Source organism: Panulirus ornatus, chromosome 18, assembly GCF_036320965.1.
Source record: "Panulirus ornatus isolate Po-2019 chromosome 18, ASM3632096v1, whole genome shotgun sequence".
Taxonomy (NCBI): domain Eukaryota; kingdom Metazoa; phylum Arthropoda; class Malacostraca; order Decapoda; family Palinuridae; genus Panulirus; species Panulirus ornatus.
The window spans coordinates 3,314,168-3,337,938 of record NC_092241.1 but is presented as its reverse complement, the minus strand read 5'-3'; the positions used below and the strand labels follow the sequence as shown (position 1 = coordinate 3,337,938).

Genomic DNA, 23,771 nt, shown 5'->3' with positions numbered 1-23,771 from the left:
GCAGTAGGTAGAGAGGGATGGTGTTCAGGGCAGTAGGTAGTTAGGGAAGTGTTCAGAGCAGTAAGCAGTGAAGTACGGTGTTCAAGTAGTAGGGGACAATACTGAGATTTGTGTGTAGTACGGGATGGTGTTCAGGGAAATAGGTGGTAAAGGACGGTGTTCAAAGTAATGGGTAGTGCAGTACGGTGATCAAGGTAGCGGGCAGTAAGGGATGGTGTTCAGGACAGTAGACAACTTGAGACTGTGCTCAGTGGAGTAAGTAGTCAGGAAGGGTGTTCAGGGCAGTAGGTAGTGATCAACATGTTCAGAACAATAGGAAATATGGGACAGTGTTCAAGGTAATATGTAGTTAGGGACGGTGTTCAGGCAGTAAGTAGTTAGGGATGGTGCCCAGGGTAGTAGGTAGGGAGGAACGGTGTTCACATCAACAAGTGGCGTGGGACAATGTTGGGGACAGTAGGTAGAAAGAGATGTTAAAAGCAGTTAGTATTGAAGCACGGTGTTCAAGCAGTAGTTAATAAGGAACGGTGTTTAGTGCAGCAGGCATTGAGGGACGGTGTTCAGGGCGATAGGTAGCTAAGAACGGTCTTCAGGTTAGGAATAGAATTATGAGCATTAATTAGCGAGGAACAGTGTTCAGGAGAGTAGGTAACCAGGAGTCACGGTGTTCAGGGTGTTAGGTCTTGAAGGACGGTGTTCTGTGCAACAGATAGTTAGGGTGGTATTCAGAGTAGTGAGGTATAGTTTTTAAAGATGCAGTCAGGGAAGGTGTTCAGAGCAGTGATTAGTGAGGGACAGTGTTCAGAGCAATAAGTAGTTAGGGATGGTTTACAGGGCAGTAGGTAGTGAGATACGGTGTTCATGGTGGTAGGAAGTGGAGGACTTATTTCAGGGTAGTAGGCAATAAAGGACGGTGCCCAGGGCAGTACGCGATGAGGGAAGATTTTCAGTGAGGTAGTTAGTTACAGGTGGTGTTCAGGACAGTAAGAAGTGATGGACGGTGATCAATGTCGTAGGCAGTGAGGGACAGTGTTCAAGACTGAAGATATAAGGGAGAATGTTCAGAGCAGTTAGTGGTAAGGGAGTGTTCAGGACAATAATTTGTTTTGGACAGTTTTTAGAGAAGGAAGTTGTGAGGTTTTGTGCTTAAAGTAATAGTTCATGAGAGAGGATGCTAATCGAAGTGGGTATGGAGGGACTATGTTCAAGCAGTAGTTAGAGCAGGACAGTGTTCAGGGTTCTGCATTACTGTAGATTGTGGTGGACAGTGTTCAAGGTTGTAGGTAGTTTGGAGCAGTGATCACAGCAGTGAGTTATGGTTGACTGTGTTCAGGGCAATGAGTATATGAGAGTGATGTTCAGGGATTTGAGCAGAGGGGCCACGTTTATGGATGTAGTTTCAGAAGGACAGTGTTCAGAGGAGTAGGTAGTAAAGAATGGTGTTCAGCCTAGTAGGTAGTCAGGGTTGGTGATCAGGTCAGCATTTGATAAGGGACAGTCTTCAGAAGAATAGGTACTAAGAGACGGTGTTTAGGGCAATAGATTGTGAGGGATGATATTCAGAGTGATAGGTTGTTAAGGACGGTGTTCAGGGCAGTAGCTAGTTAAGGCATGTGTTCAGCAAAGCTGGTAGAAAAGAACAGTGATCATAGCAGCAGTGGAGTAAAGTGTTCTGGATAGTAGGTAATGAGGAACGATGTTTAGAGCGGAGAGCAGTGAGGTACTGTGTTCACAGCAGTAGGCAGTGTGGAACGGTGTTTGAGGTGATAAGTTGTAAGGTACGTGATTGGGGTAGTGCGAAGTGTGGGATGGTGTTCACAGCAATAGGTAGTGATGGACGATGTTCGGCACTGTGGATAGTGAATGGACGGTGTTCATAGTAGTAAATGGTGAGAGATAGTGTTAAAGAAAATAAGTCGCTTGGAACGGTGTTCAGGGCAGAGGGAAGTGAGGAATGGCGCTCAGAACAGTAGATAGGAAAGGGCGGTATTGAGGGTAGTAGGTAGTAAGAGACGGTGTTCGGGGCAGTAGGTAATCGGGGTTTGGTGTACGGTGTTCAGGAAACTACATAGGTAGGAGTAGTGTTCAGAATTGTGATCATTAAGAGACAGTAGTTAGTGTAGTTAGGGGCGGTGTTTGAGACAGTAATTTGTAAAAGACAATATTCAGGGTAGCTGCTAGTGAGGGGTGGTATTCAGAGCAGTTATGTAGTGAGAGACTTCGGTCACTGTAGAAAGTAGCGAAGAATAGTGCTCAAGACAGTAGAAAGTTAAGGGCAGTGTTCAGGGCGGTGTGTAATAAGGGACGGCGTTCAAGACAGCAGGTACGGAGGGATGGTCTTCAGGTGAATAGGCAGCGAGGTACAACGTTTGGGGTAGTAGGTATTGAGAGACGATGATCAGTTTAATAGGCAAAGGTGAGACAGTGTTCAGAGAAGTCGGGAGAGAGGAATGGTGTTCAGTCCATGACGTAATGAGGTACGGTGCTCAGGTCAGAAGGTAGTGAGGGTCATTGCTCAAGGAAGAAGTTGGTGATGACCGGCATTCAGGGTAGTGGGTTATGAGGGAAGGGGTTCAGGGGAGTAGATATTAAGAGACGGGATTCAGGTAACCTGTAATGAGGAATGATTTATCAGGAAAGTAGATATTGAGGGATGATGTTCAGAACACTGGGCTGTAAGGATCCGTGTTTAGGGCATTAAACAGTGAGAGACGGTGTTCAGGGAAGTAAGTAGTAAGGAACAGTATTCAGGATAGTAAGACCACTAAGTAAGGAGAACTGATACTTAGGACAGCAGGAAGTGAAGAACAAAGTTCAGGGCAGTTGGTAGAGACGTATGATGTTCAGGGTAGTAGGTTGTGAGAGATGGTATTCAGGGCGGTAGGAAGTAAAGAAGGGCAATAGACAGTAAGGAATGGTCTACAGTTGGTCGAAACGCAGTGTCCAGTGAAGTAGATAGTAAAAAATTGTCATTCAGGACAGTATATAGATAGGGGTGGTGTTCAGGGCAGTACGTAGTAGGAGGCGGTGTTCAGAGTAGTAGATATTGAAGGATGGTTTTCAGGGCAGGAAGTAGTGAGGAATGGTGTTCTTGGCAGTAGGTAATAAGAGACGGTGTTCAGGGAAGTAGACACTTCGGGACGGTGTTCAGGACAATGAATAGCGAGGGAGAGAGTTCACGGTAATAGATAGGAAGGGTTGGTGCTCAGACCAATAGGTAGCGAAAGACAGTACTGAGGGAAGTGGATAATGAGGGACGATGCTCTAGGGCAGTAAGTAAAGAGGAACGGTGTTCATAGCGATAGGTAGTAATGGATGATGTTCAGGGTTGTATGTAGTGGGAAACGTTGTTTAGAGCACTGTGTAGTTAAAGATGGTGTTCAGGACAATAGGTAGTAAGGGACATTATATGGGACGGTATATAGTGGGGGGGTCAGTGTGTAAGGTATTAAGTAGTGCATGATGGTGTTCAGGGCTGTAGATAATGAGGGACGGTGTTCAGGGTAGTAGTTAGGGGGGGAACATTGTTCAGAACAGTAGATAATTAGTGATGGTGTTAAGGACATTCAGCAGTAAAGGACAGTATATAGGCGACGGTGTTTGGGGCTGGAGGTAGTGAGGGAGGGTGTTTAAGGCAGCAGGCAGCCAGGTTTAGTGACCAGAACAGTCAGTAAAGGGGAACAGTGTTTAGAACAGTTGATAAATAGATGCTGTTCTCAGAGCAATGAGTAGTGAGGAACGGTGTTTAAGGTAATAGGTTATCATGCGCGGTGCTCAGGGCAGTAAGTAGTGAGAGACAGTGTTCAGCTATAAAGCTAGTATGGGATAGTGGCGAGGACAGTAAGTAGTGAGGGACGGTCTTCAGTAAAGTAGATGGTTAAGGACGAATTTCAGGGTAGTGATTGGCCAGGGACGGTGTTCAGAACAGTAGGTAGTGAGGGACGGTGTTCAGAACAGCAGGTAGTGAGGGACGGTGTTCAGAACAATAGGTAGTGAGGGACGGTACTCGGAACAGTAGTTAGTGAGGGACGTTGTTCAGAGCAGTAGGTAGAGGGACAGTGTTAAGAACAGTAGGTAGTGAGGGGCGGTGTTCAGAACAGTAAGTAGTGAGGGATGGTGTTCAGAACAGTAGGTAGTGAGGGACGGTCTTCAGGACAGTTGGTAGTGAGAGTCGGTCTTCAGGACAGTAGGTAGTGAGGGACGGTTTCAGAACAGTAAGTGGTGAGGGATGATGTTTAGAACAAAAGGGAGTTAGGAAGTGTTCAGAACAGTAGGTAGTGAAGGACAATGCTCGGGACAATAAGTAGTATGAGACGTATGAGACGGTGTTCAGAAGAGTAGGTAGTGAGGGACATTGTTCAGAACAGTAGGTACTGAGGGACGGCATTTAGAACAGTACGTATTGAGGGACGGTGTTCAGAAGAGTAGGTAGTGAGGGACGATGTTCAGAATAGTAATTAGTGAGGGACGGTGTTCAGAATAGTAAGTATTGAGGGACAGTGCTCAGAAAAGTAAGTAGTAAGGGACAGTGTTCAGAATAGTAGATAGTAGGGGACTGTGTTCAAAACAGTAAGTAGTAAGGGACGGTGTTCAAAATAGTAGGTAGTGAGGGACGGTGTTTAGAACAGTAAATAATAAGCGACGGTGTTCAAAACAGTAGGTCGTGAGGGACGGTGTTCAGAATAGTAGGTAGTGGGGACGTAGTTCAGAACAGCAGGTAGTGAGGGACGGTCTTTAGAACAGTAGGTAGTGAGGGACGGTGTTCAGACAGTAGATAGTGAGAAACAGTGCTCAGAACAGTAAGTAGTAAGGGACCGTGTTCAAAAGAGGAGGTAGTGAAGGAGGGTGTCAGAACAGTAGGTAGAAAGGGACAGTGTTCAGATCACTAGGTAGTAAGGGACGGCGCATGGAACATTAGGTAGTGAGGGACAGTGTTTAAAACAGTAGCAAGTGAGGGGCGGTGTTCAGAGCAGTAGATAGTGAGGGACGGTGTTTAAAACAGTAGGTAGGGAAGGACGCGTTTCAAAAGTAGGTATGAGGGACGTGTTCAGAACAGTAGGTAAGTGAGGGACGTGTTCAGAACAGTAGGTAGTGAGGGACGGTGTTCAGAATATCAAGTAGTGAGGGACGTTGTTCAAAGCAGTAGGTAGTGTAAGGGACGTTGTTCAAAGCAGTAGGTAGTGAGGGACGGTGTTCAGAACAGTAAGGTAGAAGGGACGTGTTCAGAATCACAAGTAGTGAGGGACGGTGCATGGAACATTAGGTAGTGAAGGGACAGTGTTCAAAACAGTAGCAAGTGAGGGGCGGTGTTCAGAGCAGTAGATAGTGAGGGACGGTGTTTAGAACAGTAGGTAGGGAAGGACAGGGTTCAAAACAGTAGTTATGAGGGGCGGCGTTCAGAATAGGTGGAAGTGAGGGACAGTGTTCAGAACAGTAGGTAGTGAGGGACGGTGTTCAAAGCGGTAGGTAGAGAGGGACGGTGTTCAGAACAGTAGGTAGTGGGAATGGTGTTTGGAACAGTAGGTAGTGAGGGACGGTGTTCAGAACAGTGGGTGGTGAGGGATGGCGATTCGAACAGTAGGTAGTGAGGGACGGTGTTCAGAACAGTAAGTAGTGAGGGACGGTGTTCTGAACAGCAGGTAGTGAGGGACAGTGTTCAGAACAGTGGGTAGTGAGGGACGGTGTTCAAAACAGCAGGTAGTGAAGGACGGTGTTCAGAGCAGTACGCAGTGTGGGACTGTGTTCAGAACTGTAGGAAGTAAAGGACGGTGTTCAAGACAGTGAGTACTGAGAGATGATGTTTAGAGTAGTAAACAGTGGGAGACGGTGTTCAGGACGGAATGTGGTGAGAAACGTTACCATAACAGTAGGTAGTGTGATACAGTGTTGAGTAGGTTGTAGTAAGGTACGGTGTTCAGTAAATAGTGAGTGCCGGTGTTCAGGGTAGTATGTAGTGAGAACAGGTAATGAGGCGCTGTTCAGGTCTGTATGCAGTAAGGGGCGATGCCCAGGGCAGTAGGTTTAAAGCGATGGTAGAAAAGTAGGCACTGAGGGACAGTATTTAGGGTAGCAGGTGGTGAGGGACAGTGTTCAAGGCAGGATGTAGTGTGGGACGGTATGTAGGACAGAAGATTAAGAGGGACAGTGTTCAGGGCACACAACCAGGACTTCCAGACGAGCAGAGGGACACCAAACTCTTGGACCCCAAGATCAACATGGAGATTAATCGAATCAAAATCTTAGTCTTTTAACTCGCAATCGAAAATTGTCGTTGATGAATCATGGCCCTTTAGACAGTGTGTAAACAATGCGGTAACGAGTAATTACGTTCGCTGTGCCGAGTTCGCAGGTCGTGACGGACATAATGTGTTGCTCTCGGGAGTGACGCTGGGTGATGAACTCAGATCATTCGGTACCTGGGCCGATGTCCCATGAGTATGGTGGTGAACAATATTTGAACATTCACTGCATGACCAATAATTTGACTTAAAAGTGAAACCCCTTGAAGTAGGGCAGTACTGCTCCTGAACACGACGGTACGACTCGAGAACGATACTACTACCCTTGAACACGACGGTACGACGACGTTTGAGGTCGTTGGCATGACCTTCCATCAGACCTATAAGAGTCGGGTCACACCATCGGAAGCAAAGAGTCGTGCCGTCGTGCTCAATCGTAATGACGTGACATTACGACCAGGAACTGAGTAATAATTAGCGAAGCGACTGAGACTACGACTTTGGTTCACAGTTATGAATGAGGCTGTGGATTCTCAAGTGTGTATGCGTGTGTGTGTGTGTGTGTGTGTGTGTGTGTGTGTGTGTGTGTGTGTCTGTATGTGGCCACGAGCCTGGAGTCCTATGCCGTCAAGCAGCAACTGTAGATAAGCCCGACGGGGTGGACTGACTAGATCGTCGTGTGTTAAACCTTCACTTGCTTGCGACTTTAGAGCGGGTCATCACTTGACAGTAAAACTCATGCATGTAAGATGGCGGAGTTAACACCTTTCATGATGTTGGGTTGGGATCCAATTTACCACTGACTGGACTAGAGCGATTGGATCACTTAAGTACCCACTGATACGGATCTAGGAAGTTAAGACAGAGAAACATACGAACTCCATCATCTAAGTAATAATAATAGCAATAACCCCGGGCGATTTCTGAAAGGACAATCTACTTGGATACCACTTATGTGACAGAGATGATCACGAATATTAGCGGTTCGCGATCGCGTAGATTCATGTACATAATACTCGGCTTCACCCGTCTCCCTACCTCAGTCGTAGGAAAGTCAGGAGGAACACGTCAAAGAAAATGTGTTGCCTCACATTTTATTGCTTACTGGATTGCGACTGTGGACCTCGAAAATCATGACATGAGTTGCGAACTGGTTGTAACTGTAGGACCTGGGTTGTGGACCTCGGACTGGTAGAATGACTGTAGCATCCGGCTGTGCCCCCAACATCGTGCTCCTAAGTTCAGTTAGAAATGAATGTTGTTGGTGTCGTTGCTTTAGCTTAGACGCTGCGCTAGACTAAGTCGGTCGTCCTGGGGCCCGGGCGAGGGGAACTACGGCAGCACCCGGATACCACACCGGGAACTGTCATTCAGTACCTCACAAAGGCGAGTTCGTAAGCCACGTACACACCCCTGAGGATGCCTAACAGCAACTCACTGAGGAGCACTGTCCTCCCTGCCCGTCAGTGAGGGTATGACTAAGGCTCCCTTCGAGGTGTTGCGGAGGGGGATGAACGCAGGCAGGTCTGAGGGGTGACGCTGGGCTGTCAATAGTGTTCACGGGTTGTATGAATCACACAGATAATTCCCAGTCTAACCAATGAGGAAACGAGACTTTTTTTCTGTGATGTAAGGTGTTCACAAACAATGACGGAGCACAGAAGCCTCCCGCAACCCCAGATAAGCTCGCGTTTCACCGCCAGGGTTTACGGAGGCAGACAGCCGCCACTACAGGAAGATGTCGTCCAAGTGGCGCCGTGGCTTGGCACCCGGGATGACACGCCGAGTCACGCTACCCTCGTGACACTTAGCAAGTCCACTGTCATTCCTCGTGGTAGCGCTGACAGTTTCTAGAGGCTTAGAGAGAACGGCTGCTAGAAGGGATTAGATCAAACTAGAATGGCATATCTAGAATGACGAAAGATATAGAAAATACATCAACATTAGTCCTTCAGTCTTGTCCCAAAATTTTAGGTGTAGATAGATCTATATACATTTATACAATAGTGTAAATCAAGCAGTTCTAGACAATACAGGAATTTGTACATATTACTAGAAATGAAAGCTGCATAGCCACTAGCTAGGCCTGCTAGACACCTAGCCGACGAAGGATGCTGAAACACGTCGATGCGCACCGGTAAATCCAGCCAGTACAGCCCCCTGTTAATACTTATGTCCTTGTTATTTCATCTTTTTGCACGTTAAAATCCAAGTTATGCACCTTTCCATAATATTTTTTGACTTTTTTTCCATTTTCGCACAGTCATACGTTCACTCTATGCACCCGATTTGAACTTTTCTTATAAAAAGTTTATATACATATATTTACTATTTCTGGTACATTTTGTGTATCAGTTTTTTTGTCCTTTTTATATTATTATTCGAATTTACTTCTTTCATTATCCTGTCTATCTGCATTTTGGTGCTAATTATCATTATATTGGCCCGTGCATTTTATCTGTTTTTTTCTATATCTATTTTGCTCGGTGTTATTCTTAATTGCTCTGAAGTACGGGTTCTCATTATTAAACCTTTGTTTTCAAGTGTACTTTTGCATAACACAATTATAATTAGTTTCGATTCATACTGCCAATCTAGAGCCTTATAATTCAACAAATCATGTAGGTTATTGACTCATAAGACAGATCAGGACTCAAGTCAGTTTAGTCAGATGAAATGCGATCCAGAATTGTTAAAACGTAAAATACTAGTTGAAGGCTTTAACAAGCTGTGAAGTTGAGTCCAATATTCCTGGCTGGACACCCTAGCCCCAGGGAGCTGTGCTGCTCGCCCTGCTGTCCTCCGCATCTCCTACACACACAACTTGCCTTCTTCTGCCCGGAATGCTGTATAAACCTTGTACAACAACTACTCTGCCATTGGTCGGCCCCACGACGCTGTCCTAAGTCCAGAGAGCTGGCGCGTGAGGTGGTCGGCGGGGAGCGAGGAGGCGGCGCAGCAGCGGCGGCAGCAGCACAGGTCCCGGGCGGCGTGCGGCAGCCGGGAGGCGGCAGCGTCTTAGCGCTGCGGCCTGAGCAGCCGAGCCTGATAAGCTGGCACGCTTGGCTCCCCTGGTGATATGGGCGGCTGTAGACGGTGCTTGTGTGGCGTTGCAGTTCTTCCTCCGCCTCAACTACCTGGACATGCACCGCACCTACGGCTGCGCCGCCAACCCCCAGCGCACACGACCTCTCTGCGACTTTTGCGGCCGAAAGTTCTGTCAGCCTCAGAAACTGAAGGTGCACATCAAGCGAATGCACAGTGGTGAGTGTCGGGGTGGAAGTGAAGGGGTGGGGAGGTCAGACACCCTTGTAAGTGGGGTGAAAAGAAAGCTAAGGGGGTTAATGGATGAAGGAAGCTTAGGTGAAGGGAGGTGACCTAGAGATCCTGGGATACCGGAAACCCTATCGTCAGGGGCCCGAAGAGGACGACCTACGGTAAGGGCCACTGACCAGGGTGGATGAGGCGCCCCAGACTCACTTTACTCATGCCTTCAAGATATTAAGGACCCCTCCAGTAGAACCTGCCACAAAGACATGTACCATAATTACTAAAAGACTCACAGCATAAGAAAAGATTCCTACATATCTACATTTAAGAATCAAAGACGACCCCGTACAGATAGTCCAAAGCCTGGTGATGCCTTCCACAAGCTCTTCTGAGTTGGGTGTAGTACTGGGAGGCTGGAGTGCGTGCGCCGCTCTGGTCAGCGTGCCACCAGAGAGCCAGTCTAGCGAGAGCGTCTGGGCAAGGAGAGGGCGGCGGGCCGGGGACTACCTGGCTGGCGTCAGCCCCCACACATCAACCATGACCCAAGTTTGTCAGTTCACATCAGGACCCCCGGGGCGTCCCGACCTCGCCGCCCTCCAGTACCAGACACACACTCTCATCCTGACAATGGTCTCTCCTTTTCTCTCTCTCGCGTGTGTGTTTGTGTGTCTGTTGGAATGTTTGCGAATCACGTATGTGTTTGTTTGTACATGAAATGTTTGGTTGTGCGTGTTTGTATGTGTATATGTACATGCACAAATGTGTGCGTGTGTGCGCGTATGAATGTATGTGTGCGCTTTGTATATGCGTGAATACTTGAATGCAAATACATGTGTGCCTGCGTCTGTGTCCGTCTGTGCCTTTGTCCCTGTGCGTGTCCGTGTGCGTGTCTGTGTGTTCCGACGAGCAGTTCTTCTTGCGGCTACACTCGCTGGACATGCACGTGACGTACTCCTGCAGCCGCAACCCCGCCCGCGTCTTCCCTCTGTGCGACTACTGCGGCAAGAAGTTCTGCCAGCCGCAGCACCTCCGCTCCCACCAGAAGCGCATGCACGCAGGTAAGTGGCCCCCGGGGAGTGGGAGGGCTGGGTCACCCAAGCTTGTAACACCTCACTAACAAGTAACAAGGACCACCAGATAAAACTGCCAGATTTAATTTTTTTAACATATGCGGTCTTGTTGCACGCATAATATAAATTTTTAAACTATATATATATTTTTTATTGCAATTTTCCCTCTTTTGGCACATTGATGTTACTACGTTCCTCAACGTGCGTACATGAACAAGCTGGGTATTATAATACTGGGCTGAATTTGGACAATATTTTTTTTACTCCACTAATATTCTGAATTTTGAATTTCACTAGATGCATGATACATGTTGGGTGTTTTGATTATGAGAGAATTTTCATATATTTTTTTTCCGAACACGAGATATGTGTTCTCACATTTGAGCAAGTTATCACCAACAAAGCACATATTATGAGTATTTGATGTTGTGTTTTCCATCTACTAACCATGATAACAATTATACTGTATTTTAGCCATGAGGAGATGAAGATTGGTAGCCAAGCGCTGCAGGCGAGGGTCTGGTAAACTTGCTGAAGTTTACAAGTCCTGAAACTGACGGTAGACCGGTGGGTGGCACTGGTCCTGGCTCGGATGGCCGGAGAAGCCGGTGGTAAATGATTAGGAAGAAGCTATTGAGGAAGGGGAGGAATGTTGGAGTATGGTGGTGGTGGTGCGGGAGAATGGGTACTTCAGAAAGGAGTGAGTGGTGGTGGATTTGCGAAAGCCGTTTGGTTTGGGATGTGTTGGCAATGGAGGATGAGGTTGTAGATGGGGTAGTTAGGTGGTTACCATGCATGTTGTAGCAATGGTGTCTGTGACTGGTGGTGGTGTATGTTGGTGTTGTGATGCACTGTGGTGCTGTTGATGCTGGCAATGTGAGGGGAAGTAATGGGCAAATAGTGCTTGTGGTGCTGGCGATGTGAGGGGGGAAGTGATGGGCAAATAGTGATGGCGGTGATGGGGATAAGAGGTAACGACTTCAGATTCCTCTCACCAACACTTGCACTTAAGCTTGGGTAAGACAGACAGAAGTAGTCGACAAGCCTGAGTGTGTAGTGATACATATGTGTGGGTAAATATAAGACTGGTTATATGGCTGTGTTGTGACGCCGCATACATAACCTTTACATTACAGGCTGGGTCAACTACTGTGACTGTACAAGGACAGTAGAGTAACACAAGTTGCAGAGGTAGGGTTGCATCTCTGCTCACACACACACACACACACACACACACACACACATACACACACACACAAACAAACAAACAAACATATAATCATATTAGGTAAGGGAAAGAGGTAACTTAAGTTCTCTGCCTATTCCAAACGCACAAACACAAACATGGGTTCTAATCCTGGTCATGGCAAACGGTCTATTGTCCACCCAGCTGTTCATCCTCCTCTCGGGTATAAATGCTAAAATAGGTACCAGGCTTGGGCTAGTGTGTGTGTGTGTGTGTGTGTGTGTGTGTGTGTGTGTGTGTTTATACATAGGAGTAAAGACATGGTACATATATACAAAGTTAAGAGACGAGGCAACACGAGTGTAAAGCTCTATCCCCTTAACATGGAGATAGTAATAAGAAATAGTAATCACACAAGGCCACACGAGTGTACAACTCTCTCCCCCGTAACACACACATAGCAATCACAACTAGTAATCAAAACAGGGACTCACCATTGTAAAACTCCCTCTACGTAAAGTGCAAAGACGTACAAATAGGTAGTCAAATGAGATTATTGTATATGGTAGGGGAATGTGATGAAATTGGTTATGACTGCAAAGTGGAAAGCATGCAAAATATTAAAACTTGTGTGATAGCATAGTTTAAAAGATGGTACCAAACACCTCGAACACTACAGACATGTAATCACTAACAGGTAATCATAAACACTGCAGGAAGGAAAGAAAAATCAGTAGTATATGTCAGGGCTAGAGTTACTGCAAGTAATACTATCATGAATAGTGGCGATGTAGGCAGTAGCAGTGTGGATGGTGGTGATGTAGAGAGTAGCAGTGTGGATGGTGGTGCTGTAGGCAGTAGCAGTGTGGATGGTGGTGCTGTAGGCAGTAGCAGTGTGGATGGCGGTGATGTAGAGAGTAGCAGTGTGGATGGTGGTGATGTAGGTAGTAGCAGTGTGGATGGTGGCGATGTAGGCAGTAGCAGTGTGGATGGTGGCGATGTAGGCAGTAGCAGTGTGGATGGTGGTGATGTAGGCAGTAGCAGTGTGGATGGTGGTGATGTAGGCAGTAGCAGTGTGGATGGTGGTGATGTAGGCAGTAGCAGTGTGGATGGTGGTGATGTAGGCAGTAGCAGTGTGGATGGTGGTGATGTAGGCAGTAGCAGTGTGGATGGTGGTGATGTAGGCAGTAGTGGAGTGGATGGTGGTGATGTAGACAGTAGCAGTGTGGTTGGTGGTGATGTAGGCAGTAGTGGTGTGGATGATGGTGATGTAGGCAGTAGTGGTGTGGATGACGGTGATGTAGACAGTAGCAGTGTGGATGATGGTGATGTAGGCAGTAGTGGTGTGGATGGTGGTGATGTAGGCAGTAGCAGTGTAGATGATAGTGAGGTAGGCAGTAGCAGTTTAGATGATGGTGATGTAGGCAGTAGTGGAGTGGATGGTTGTGATGTGTTCAGTAGCAGTATGGATGTTGGTGATGTAGGCAGTAGCAGTGTGGATGGTGGTGATGTAGGCAGTAGTGGTGTGGAAGGTGGTAATGTAGGCAGTAGCGGTGTGGATGATGGTGATGTAGGCAGTAGTAGTGTGGATGATGGCGATGTAGGCAGTAGCATTGTGGATGGTAATGTAGGCAGTAGCAGCGTGGATGGTGGTGATGTAGGCAGTAGTGGTGTGGATGGTGGTGATGTAGGCAGTAGTGGTGTAGATGGTGGTGATGTAGGCAGTAGCAGTGTAGATGATGGTGATGTAGGCAGTAGCAGTGCGGATGGTGATGATGTAAGCAGTAGCAGTGTGGATGGTGGTGATGTAGGCAGTAGTGGGGTGGATGGTGGTGATGTAGGCAGTAGCAGTGTGGATGGTGGTGATGTAGGCAGTAGCAGTGTGGATGATAGTGATGTTGGCAGTAGCAATGTTGGTGATGGCAATGTATCAGTAGCAGTGTGGATGGTGGTGACGATGGCAGTAGCCGTGTAGATTGTTGTAATGTAGGCAGGAGCAGAGTGGATGGTGGTGATGTAGACAATTGCAGTCTGGATGGTGGTGATGTACGCAGAAACAGAGTGGATGGTGGTGATGTAGGCAGGAGCAGAGTGGATGGTGGTGATGTAGACAATTGCAGTCTGGATGGTGGTGATGTACGCAGAAACAGAGTGGATGGTGGTGATATTGGCAGTAGTAGTGTGGATGGCGGTGATGTAGGCAGTAGCTGTGTGGATGATGGTGATGCAGTCAGTAGCAGTGTGGATGTTGGTGATTTAGGCAGTAGCAGTGTAGATTGTGGTAATGTCGGCAGAAGCAGAGTTTATGGTGGTGATGTTGGCAGTAACAGTGTGGGTGGTGGTGATGTAGGCAGTAGTGCTGTAGATAGTGGTGATGTGGGCAGTAGCAGTGTGGATGGTGATGATGTAGGCAGTAGCCGTGTGGATGGTGGTGATGTAGGCAGTAGCAGTGTGGATGGTGATGATGTAGGCAGTAGCAGTGTGGATGGTGGCGATGTAGGCAGTAGCAGTGTGGATGGTGGTGATGTAGGCAGTAGCAGTGTGCATGGTGGTGATGTAGGCAGTAGCAGTGTGGATGGTGATGATGTAGGTAGTAACAACGTGGAAGGTAGTGATGCAGGCAGCAACCGTATGGATGGTGGTGATGTAGGTAGTAGTGTCTTGGATGGTGGTGATGTAGGCAGTAGTAGAGTGGATGGTGGTGATGTAAGCAGTAGCAATGTGGATGGTGGTGATGTAAGCAGTAGCAGTGTAGAAAGTGGTGATGTGGGTAGCAGTGATAGTGATGGTAGATGTACTGCAGGAAGTAGGCGTGTGACGGTAGTGTATGAGGTGGGGGCAACTATGGTGGGCATGGAAGTGCTGACGGTTGTGGAGGCGATGTTGTGGTGGTAGGTGCGCTAAATTATGGTATGGCGGTGTTGGTGAAGTGATGGGGACATGGTAATAGTGTTGGAGTGGTGTGTGGTTGTAATGGTGGAGGTGATGGTGTTGTGGTACTGGTGCTGCAGTGGTATGTGGTAGGAGGTGTGAAAATTATGGTGTCATGGTACTGGTGTTGGAGTGAGGTGTGGCAGTAATGTTGGAGGTGATGGTATCGTGGTCGTAGCGCTGGAGTGGAGTGAAGCGGTAGTGGTGGAGATTAATGCGTGGTGTGGTGTCTTGTTGTTGGAGCTAACAAGCCAGTTCTGGAGATGGTGGTGTGGTAGTGGTGGTAGGGATTGTCGTTGTTGTTGTAGTTGCAACGACGTAACTTTTGTGGAAACGGAGCTCAGGTAGTAGGAGTGATTGTGGTAGTTACAGGTATGTGTAAGCAGTAAAGAAGTTGGGAAGAAGTGGTGGTAATGGTAGTGAAAATGGTTCAGTGGTAGTGATGGCGTGGGAGTGTGGTGGTGGTGTAGGTGGGAGAGGAAGTAGTGATGACACCAGTAGTCGTGGTGGAGGTGAGAGTGTAGTGGTCGTGGTGGAGGTGAGAGTGTAGTGGTATTGATGGAGGTGAGAGTGTAATGGTCGTGGTGGAGGTGAGAGTGTAAGTGGTCGTGGTGGAGGTGAGAGTGTAGTGGTCGTGGTGGAAGTGAGAGTGTGGTGGTCATGGTGGAGGTGAGAGTGTAAAGGTCGTGGTGGAGGTGAGAGCGTAGTGGTCGTGGTGGAGGTGAGAGTGTAGTGGTATTGATGGAGGTGAGAGTGTAATGGTCGTGGTGGAGGTGAGAGTGTAATGGTCATGGTGGAGGTGAGAGTGTAATGGTCATGGTGGAGGTGAGAGTGTAATGGTCGTGGTGGAGGTGAGAGTGTAATGGTCGTGGTGGGGGTGAGAGTGTAATGGTCGTGGTGGAGGTGAGAGTGTAATGGTCATGGTGGAGGTGAGAGTGTAATGGTAATGGTGGAGGTGAGAGTGTAATGGTCATGGTGGAGGTGAGAGTGTAATGGTCATGGTGGAGGTGAGAGTGTAATGGTCGTGGTGGAGGTGAGAGTGTAATGGTCATGGTGGAGGTGAGAGCGTAGTGGTCATGGTGGAGGTGAGAGTGTAATGGTCGTGGTGGAGGTGAGAGTGTAAAGGTCGTGGTGGGGGTGAGAGTGTAATGGTCGTGGTGGAGGTGAGAGTGTAAAGGTCGTGGTGGAGGTGAGAGTGTAATGGTCGTGGTGGAGGTGAGAGTGTAAAGGTCATGGTGGAGGTGAGAGTGTAATGGTCGTGGTGGAGGTGAGAGTGTAATGGTCGTGGTGGAGGTGAGAGTGTGGTGGTCTTGGGCAGGTAAGCAGGTCACCAGAGAATCCTGACTATAAAACAGGATAATCAAGTAATCAGAGTTAGAAAATAATCAACCATACCTTACCTTCTTTACTGCTATAATAATAATAATAATAATAATAATAATAATAATAATAATAATAATAATAATAATAATAATGATAATAATAGTAATAATAATGATAATGATAATAGTAATAATGATAATACAATTTTGATCTCATTTGGCGTCGCTGTGTGTGTGTGTGTGTGTGTGTGTGTGTGTGTGTGTGTATTAGTCCGTGTTCGCGACTCCAACTTCTAGTGACTCCCAACATAGTTGGTCACTTCTACACACCGCCTAACACCTGGTGTCCGGAGAATAAAGGCCCTTCTACACACCTGACACAGACACTCACACCTGGCGCCCACAGTACAAAGTACCATCTACACACCTGATACAAAGACTCACACCTGATGCCCTCGGTACAAAGGACCTTCTACACACCCGACACAATGACTCACACCTGATGCTCCCAGTACATTGGACCTTCTACACACCTGACACACTGCCTGACACCTGACGTCCATAGTTCAAAGGACCTTCTACACACCTGACACACTGACGTCCATAGTACAAAGGACTTGGACACATCTTCCCTACACACCATACAACCACCCGTCCTCTGACGTATACAACCACCCGTCCTCTGACGTATACAACCACCCGTCCTCTGACGTATACAACCACCCGTCCTCTGACGTGGTTCACTGCTGACATCTAGTGCCGTCACTAAAATCTCCTGCTTGCCACCAGTTCCAGGTGTTTCCAGCTCATGTCGCGAGAGACTGCCTCTTCCCTTCTCTTTCTCTCTTTCTCCTATGTTCTGTGATATAAGAGATACATGTTACAAGCCAATAATAGTGAGGAAAATGACAGGAAAGATTGTAATGACTTCACTCCCCTTGCGACGCAGACATGGCCGAAGTGTTGCGGGAGTTCCAATGTAAGCTGTGCTTCAAGGTACTGGGGTCGCGGGCTGCTCTGCAGAGGCACCTGAAGGAAGTACATCACAAGGTCAGTATGTGGTCAGGAGAATGGTCATTCCCTTACTATACACTCTACAGCCATAGTACCCCACTCCAGGGGTACAACTTTCCACACACATACATAGTAAACATATGGTGCATGTATACAAGGTTGACACTCCTATAAAACTCAGTTGACGTAGGCAATGTGCAATTAATACAAGTCTTTTCCAGGCATAGTGAGAAACAGATAATTCAGTACAAGTAAATTTGATGGTGTGAAGAAAAGGGCTTTTAGTGGCAGTAAATGCAGAGCCAACAGCACCTCATCTTCTGCTTTATGTTAAACATCTCAAACAATTGAACTGATCATCATATTTGTTTCAGTTTGTAATACGGTGGAGCGGTTTAAAAGGTCTCCACTGGATCTGACTGGTGAAGCAATGTGTTTAAGGGCGACCAGTTACACCCCAACCAATCTAATCTGTAGGACGTGGAGAATGATATAATCATTCCTCTTGATTTTCATGAATGATGGAAAATGTGGGATGTTTTTGGATTTATCATGCATGTTATCCATATGTCATGAATGTAGTACATTTAGAGATTGTAAGTTTATAGGGGATGGACTGGAGGAGTTAGTTAGAGATGTGAACCAAGATGAATGAGGCGTTTCTGTAAGGTCTCGTCCTCCACGTTCTCTCATCTGCAAATTGGGGATGGAAGTTGAAGTGTAAAGGAGAGCTAGACGAATTAGGCTGCAAGTTCTAGCTACACCATGATGATCAGTTAACAATACTGTCATCCTCCAATATACTGTCCTCAGGCAGCAATGTTAATATACACACATACATACACACTCGACCTGTGAATCTATCGCGCCCAAATTCGAGTCAGAGAGAACACGGTGGTTTACAGCTAACCTAGCTGCTCATGTTCCTTTTTATGATTAATCGATGAATGGAGACAGTGAGGGGCAACTGGAGAGTAAGCGCTCGGTGTCTTCATTGTGGCAGTTGAGTTGTGGGTATAAAGTGTCCAAGAACACGGTGAATCTCAGATTGTAGTAACATAGCTATGGGTTATGTCCAGAAAGCAGATGAGAAAGTCTGACTCGTGTTAGTCTGGGGAGTGTGGTTTTAGATAGATGTAAGTTGGAAAGGTGGTGTTAAAGACTGATTTAGGAGGGCGGTTGCAGTGCTTATAGGGTCATTTCAATGTGCATGTGTTTCATTAGAGTTACGTTTGATTTGGTGGATGATATGCAACTAAAGCTTGTGAGGTGTGAGACAAGGTTGTTAGGCTGAGTAGGGTTGAGGGACAAGTAGAATTGAGATGTAAGTTTGAATGGAGAAAAATTGGAGGAAGTGAAGAGATTTAGCTATCTGGGAATGGACTTAGCAGCGAATGGAACCATGGAAGCGGAGGTAAGTCAGATGGTAGGGGAGGGGGCGAAGGTTCTGGGAGCGATGAAGAATGTGTGGAAGTAGAGAACGTTATCTCGGAAAGCAAAAATGGGTATGTTTGAAGGAATAGCAGTTTCAACAATGTTATATGGTTATGAGGCATAGGATATAGATGGGGTTGTACAGAGGAGGGTGGATGTCTTGGAAATGAAATGCTTGAGGACAGTATGTGGTGTGAGGTGGTTTGATCAAGCAAGTAACGAAAGGGTAAGATGGATTTGTGGAAATAAAAAGAGTGTGGTTGAGAGAACAGAAGACGGGGTGTTGAAATGGTTTGGACATATGCAAAGGATGACAAAGAGGATATATAAATGTCAGAGGTGGAGTGAACAAGGAGAAGAGGGAGACCAAATAGGAGGTAGAGGGATGGAATGAAAGAGATCGGGGCCTGAACACACAGGAGGGTGAGAGGCGTGCAAGGAATAAAGTGAATTTGAACGACGTGGTATACCGGATTCGACGTACTGTCAATGGACTGAACCAGCGTATGTGAGCTACTGGGGTAAAACATGGAAAGGTCTGATAGGCCTGGTCGTGGATAGGGAGCTGTAGTTTCGGTGCTTTCCACATGACAGCTAGAGACTGAGTGTGAACAGATGTGGCCTTTTTTGTGTTTCTTGACGCTACCTCGCTGACGCGGGAAACAGTGATTATGTATAATATATATATATATATATATATATATATATATATATATATATATATATATATATATATATTTTTTTTTTTTTTTTTTTTTGCTTTGTCGCTGTCTCCCGCGTTTGCGAGGTAGCGCAAGGAAACAGACGAAAGAAATGGCTCAACCCACCCCCATACACATGTATATACATACACGTCCACACACGCAAATATACATACCTACACAGCTTTCCATGGTTTACCCCAGACGCTGCACATGCCCTGATTCAATCCACTGACAGCACGTCAACCCCGGTATACCACATCGATCCAATTCACTCTATTCCTTGCCCTCCTGTCACCCTCCTGCATGTTCAGGCCCCGATCACACAACATTTTTTCACTCCATCTTTCCACCTCCAATTTAGTCTCCCTCTTCTCCTCGTTCCCTCCACCTCCGACACATATATCCTCTTGGTCAATCTTTCCTCACTCATTCTCTCCATGTGCCCAAACCATTTCAAAACACCCTCTTCTGCTCTCTCAACCACGCTCTTTTTATTTCCACACATCTCTCTTACCCTTACGTTACTTACTCGATCAAACCACCTCACACCACACATTGTCCTCAAACATCTCATTTCCAGCACATCCACCCTCCTGCGCACAACTCTATCCATAGCCCACGCCTCGCAACCATACAACATTGTTGGAACCACTATTCCTTCAAACATACCCATTTTTGCTCTCCGAGATAATGTTCTCGACTTCCACACATTCTTCAAGGCTCCCAGGATTTTCGCCCCCTCCCCCACCCTATGATCCGCTTCCGCTTCCATGGTTCCATCCGCTGCCAGATCCACTCCCAGATATCTAAAACACTTTACTTCCTCCAGTTTTTCTCCATTCAAACTTGCCTTGACTCTCAACCCTACTGAACCTAATAACCTTGCTCTTATTCACATTTACTCTTAACTTTCTTCTTTCACACACTTTACCAAACTCAGTCACCAGCTTCTGCAGTTTCTCACATGAATCAGCCACCAGCGCGGTATCATCAGCGAACAACAACTGACTCACTTCCCAAGCTCTCTCATCCACAACAGACTTCATACTTGCCCCTCTTTCCAAAACTGTTGCATTCACCTCCCTAACAACCCCATCCATAAACAAATTAAACAACCATGGAGACATCACACACCCCTGCCGCAAACCTATATTCACTGAGAACCAATCACTTTCCTCTCTTCCTACACGTACACATGCCTTACATCCTCGATAAAAACTTTTCACTGCTTCTGACAACTTGCCTCCCACACCATATATTCTTAATACCTTCCACAGAGCATCTCTATCAACTCTATCATATGCCTTCTCCAGATCCATAAATGCTACACACAAATCCATTTGCTTTTCTAAGTATTTCTCACATACATTCTTCAAAGCAAACACCTGATCCACACATCCTCTACCACTTCTAAAACCACACTGCTCTTCCCCATATATATATATATATATATATATATATATATATATATATATATATATATATATATATATATACTTATCTATTTATTATACTTTGTCGCTGTCTCCCGCGTTTGCGAGGTAGCGCAAGGAAACAGACGAAAGAAATGGCCCAACCCCCCCCCATACACATGTATATACATACGTCCACACACGCAAATATACATACCTACACAGCTTTCCATGGTTTACCCCAGACGCTTCACATGCCTTGATTCAATCCACTGACAGCACGTCAACCCCGGTATACCACATCGCTCCAATCCAATATATATATATATATATATATATATATATATATATATATATATATATATATATATATATATATATATATATGAATGAAAGGATCACAATATAGCGCGTGATCAAGTATATTCCCATGAGTCCACAGGGAAATGAAACGTGATAAGTTCCCAAGTGCACTTTCGTGTGATGATCACATCATCAGGGCAGATACAAGAAAGAAATATAAGTCGGTTGATATACACCGAAGAGACGTAGCTAGGACGCCATTTGGTATACAAGTGACTGACCAAATTGAAGTCGGGTACGTCCAAGACTGACGACGAGCGTATCATAAACTTATTATTTGGACCAGAAGGAGAATTGTTTACAAATTTTATCAACGATAAAGCTATCCAATCTGTATAGGCCTTCACTGATATCAAGGTTATAATTCTTTGTGTATTTACTAATAAAAGATTCAATGATATTTCCGTGGTACTGGAGTTAGAGTTAATAACTTAGATGGTATTACTCCAGTTAGTACAATGATGATACTTTTTAACGCGATTAAACGAGGCATTTGATTCTTGTCTTGTTCTTATATCATGTTTATGTTGCTTGAGTCCAACAGAATGATCCTCACCAGTCTGCCCAACATAAAACTCATCACAATTTCTACGTGGCACTTTATAGATGCATCCAGAACTTTCTGGTGAGTTCCTGATTTAGATATTCTTTATGGTAGTATTGTTGTTGAAGGCAACATTTACATTAAAGGATTTAAGCTACAAGGGAAGTAGATTAAAATCATTATTGAAAGGGAGAACTAAAAGATTCTTGGTGTTAATGTGAGGTTTGGATTCAACTCTATATAATGATTTCTTTGCCAACGTAAGGGATTTATCAATGAAAGATCTAGGGTACTTTAACTTGGATCCTACAGAATATATCTTCTCAAACATCATCGATGATGAGTTTGAGAAGATACATTCTATTGGATCCAAGTTAAAGTATCCTAGATCTTTCATTGATAAATCCATTTAGATATTCTTTACGATAGTATTGTTGTGTAAGGCAACATTTACATTAAAGGATTTAAGCTACAAGGGAAGTAGATTAAAATCATTATTGAAAGGGAGAACTAAAAGATTCTTGGTGTTAATGGGAGGTTTGGATTCAACTCTATAGAATGATTTCTTTGCCAACGTAAGGGATTTATCAATGAAAGATCTAGGATACTTTAACTTGGATCCTATAGAATATATCTTCTCAAACATCATTGATGATGAGTTTGAGAAGATACATTCTATTGGATCCAAGTTAAAGTATCCTAGATCTTTCATTGATAAATCCATTAAGCTAGCAAAGAAATCATTTTATAGAGTTGAACCCAAATCTCCCATTGACACCAAGAATCTTTTAGTTCTCCCTTTTGATAATGATCTTACTTTACTTCCCAGGTTGCTTAAATCCTTTAACGTAAATGTTGCCTCCAGCTACAATAATACTATAAAGAATATCTTGAATTAGGAAGTCACCAGAAACGTTTCCTGGATGCATCTATAAAGTGCAATGTAGAAATTGCGTTAAGTTTTATGTTGGCCGGACTGGTAAGGACCTTTCTGTTACACATAAGCAACATAAAATAGTATAAGAACGGGACAAGAATCAAATGCCTAGTTTGATCACCTTAAAAACTATGATCATTGTATTGACTGGAGTAAAGCCATCCCAGTTATCAACTCTAATTTCAGTACGACGAGAAATATCATTGAATCTTCTGGATACTACTTTCGTTGATAAAATTTGTAAAAATTCCCTTTCTGGTCCACATAATAAGCTTATGATACGCTCGCTATCAGTCTTGCACGCACCCGACCTCCATTCGTTTACCAAATAGCGTCCTAGCTATGAACGCGCACCTTCATAGAACATACAAAGCTCCATCAGCCAGGATGGAGCTTTGTATGTTCTATGAAGGTGCGCGTTCATATACACTTTATTCGTATTCATATAACTCCGCGTTGTACAGTCAGGTTCCGTAAAACGCTTTCAACTGGCTATGTGTTCTGTTCGGAAACAACCGATAGACCCCGTTGCTCACCATAGTGAGACGAAGGGTATTCGAGTACTTAGTATTTCGAATAGTTGTTTCCTATTATACAGTCCCTTAGCCTAGCATGCCTGCCTCTTGCACAAGGGGTCCCAGGTTCGATCCTGGCTGATGGAGCTTTGTATGTTCTATGAAGGTGCGCGTTCATATACACTTTATTCGTATATATATATATATATAAGCGTGAGTGCTCAAATTACAGAGGTATAAGTTTGTTGAGTATTCCTGGTAAATTATATGGGAGGGTATTGATTGAGAGGGTGAAGACATGTACAGAGCATCAGATTGGGGAAGAGCAGTGTGGTTTCAGAAGTGGTAGAGGATGTGAGGATCAGGTGTTTGCTTTGAAGAATGTATGTGAGAAATGCTTAGAAAAGCAAATGGATTTGTATGTAGCATTTATGGATCTGGAAAAGGCATATGATAGAGTTGATAGAGATGCTCTGTGGAAGGTATTAAGAATATATGGTGTGGGAGGCAAGTTGTTAGAAGCAGTGAAAAGTTTTTATCGAGGATGTAAGGCATGTGTACGTGTAGGAAGAGAGGAAAGAGATTGGTTCTCAGTGAATGTAGGTTTGCGGCAGGGGTGTGTGATGTCTCCATGGTTGCTTAATTTGTTTATGGATGGGGTTGTTAGGGAGGTGAATGCAACAGTTTTGGAAAGAGGGGCAAGTATGAAGTCTGTTGGGGATGAGAGAGCTTGGGAAGTGAGTCAGTTGTTGTTCGCTGATGATACAGCGCTGGTGGCTGATTCATGTGAGAAACTGCAGAAGCTGGTGACTGAGTTTAGTAAAGTGTGT

At 45.4% G+C, this 23,771-nt stretch overlaps 1 protein-coding gene across 1 annotated transcript in view; it reads left to right on the top strand.

Moving 5' to 3' along the window:
* Window positions 1-23,771, top strand: part of LOC139755182 (uncharacterized) — a 622,641-nt gene that overhangs the window by 552,427 nt on the left and 46,443 nt on the right. Inside the window, 2 exon segments of the mRNA XM_071673354.1 lie at window positions 10,420-10,567; window positions 16,968-17,068. Of these exon segments, the coding sequence (XP_071529455.1) occupies window positions 10,420-10,567; window positions 16,968-17,068 (249 nt within the window).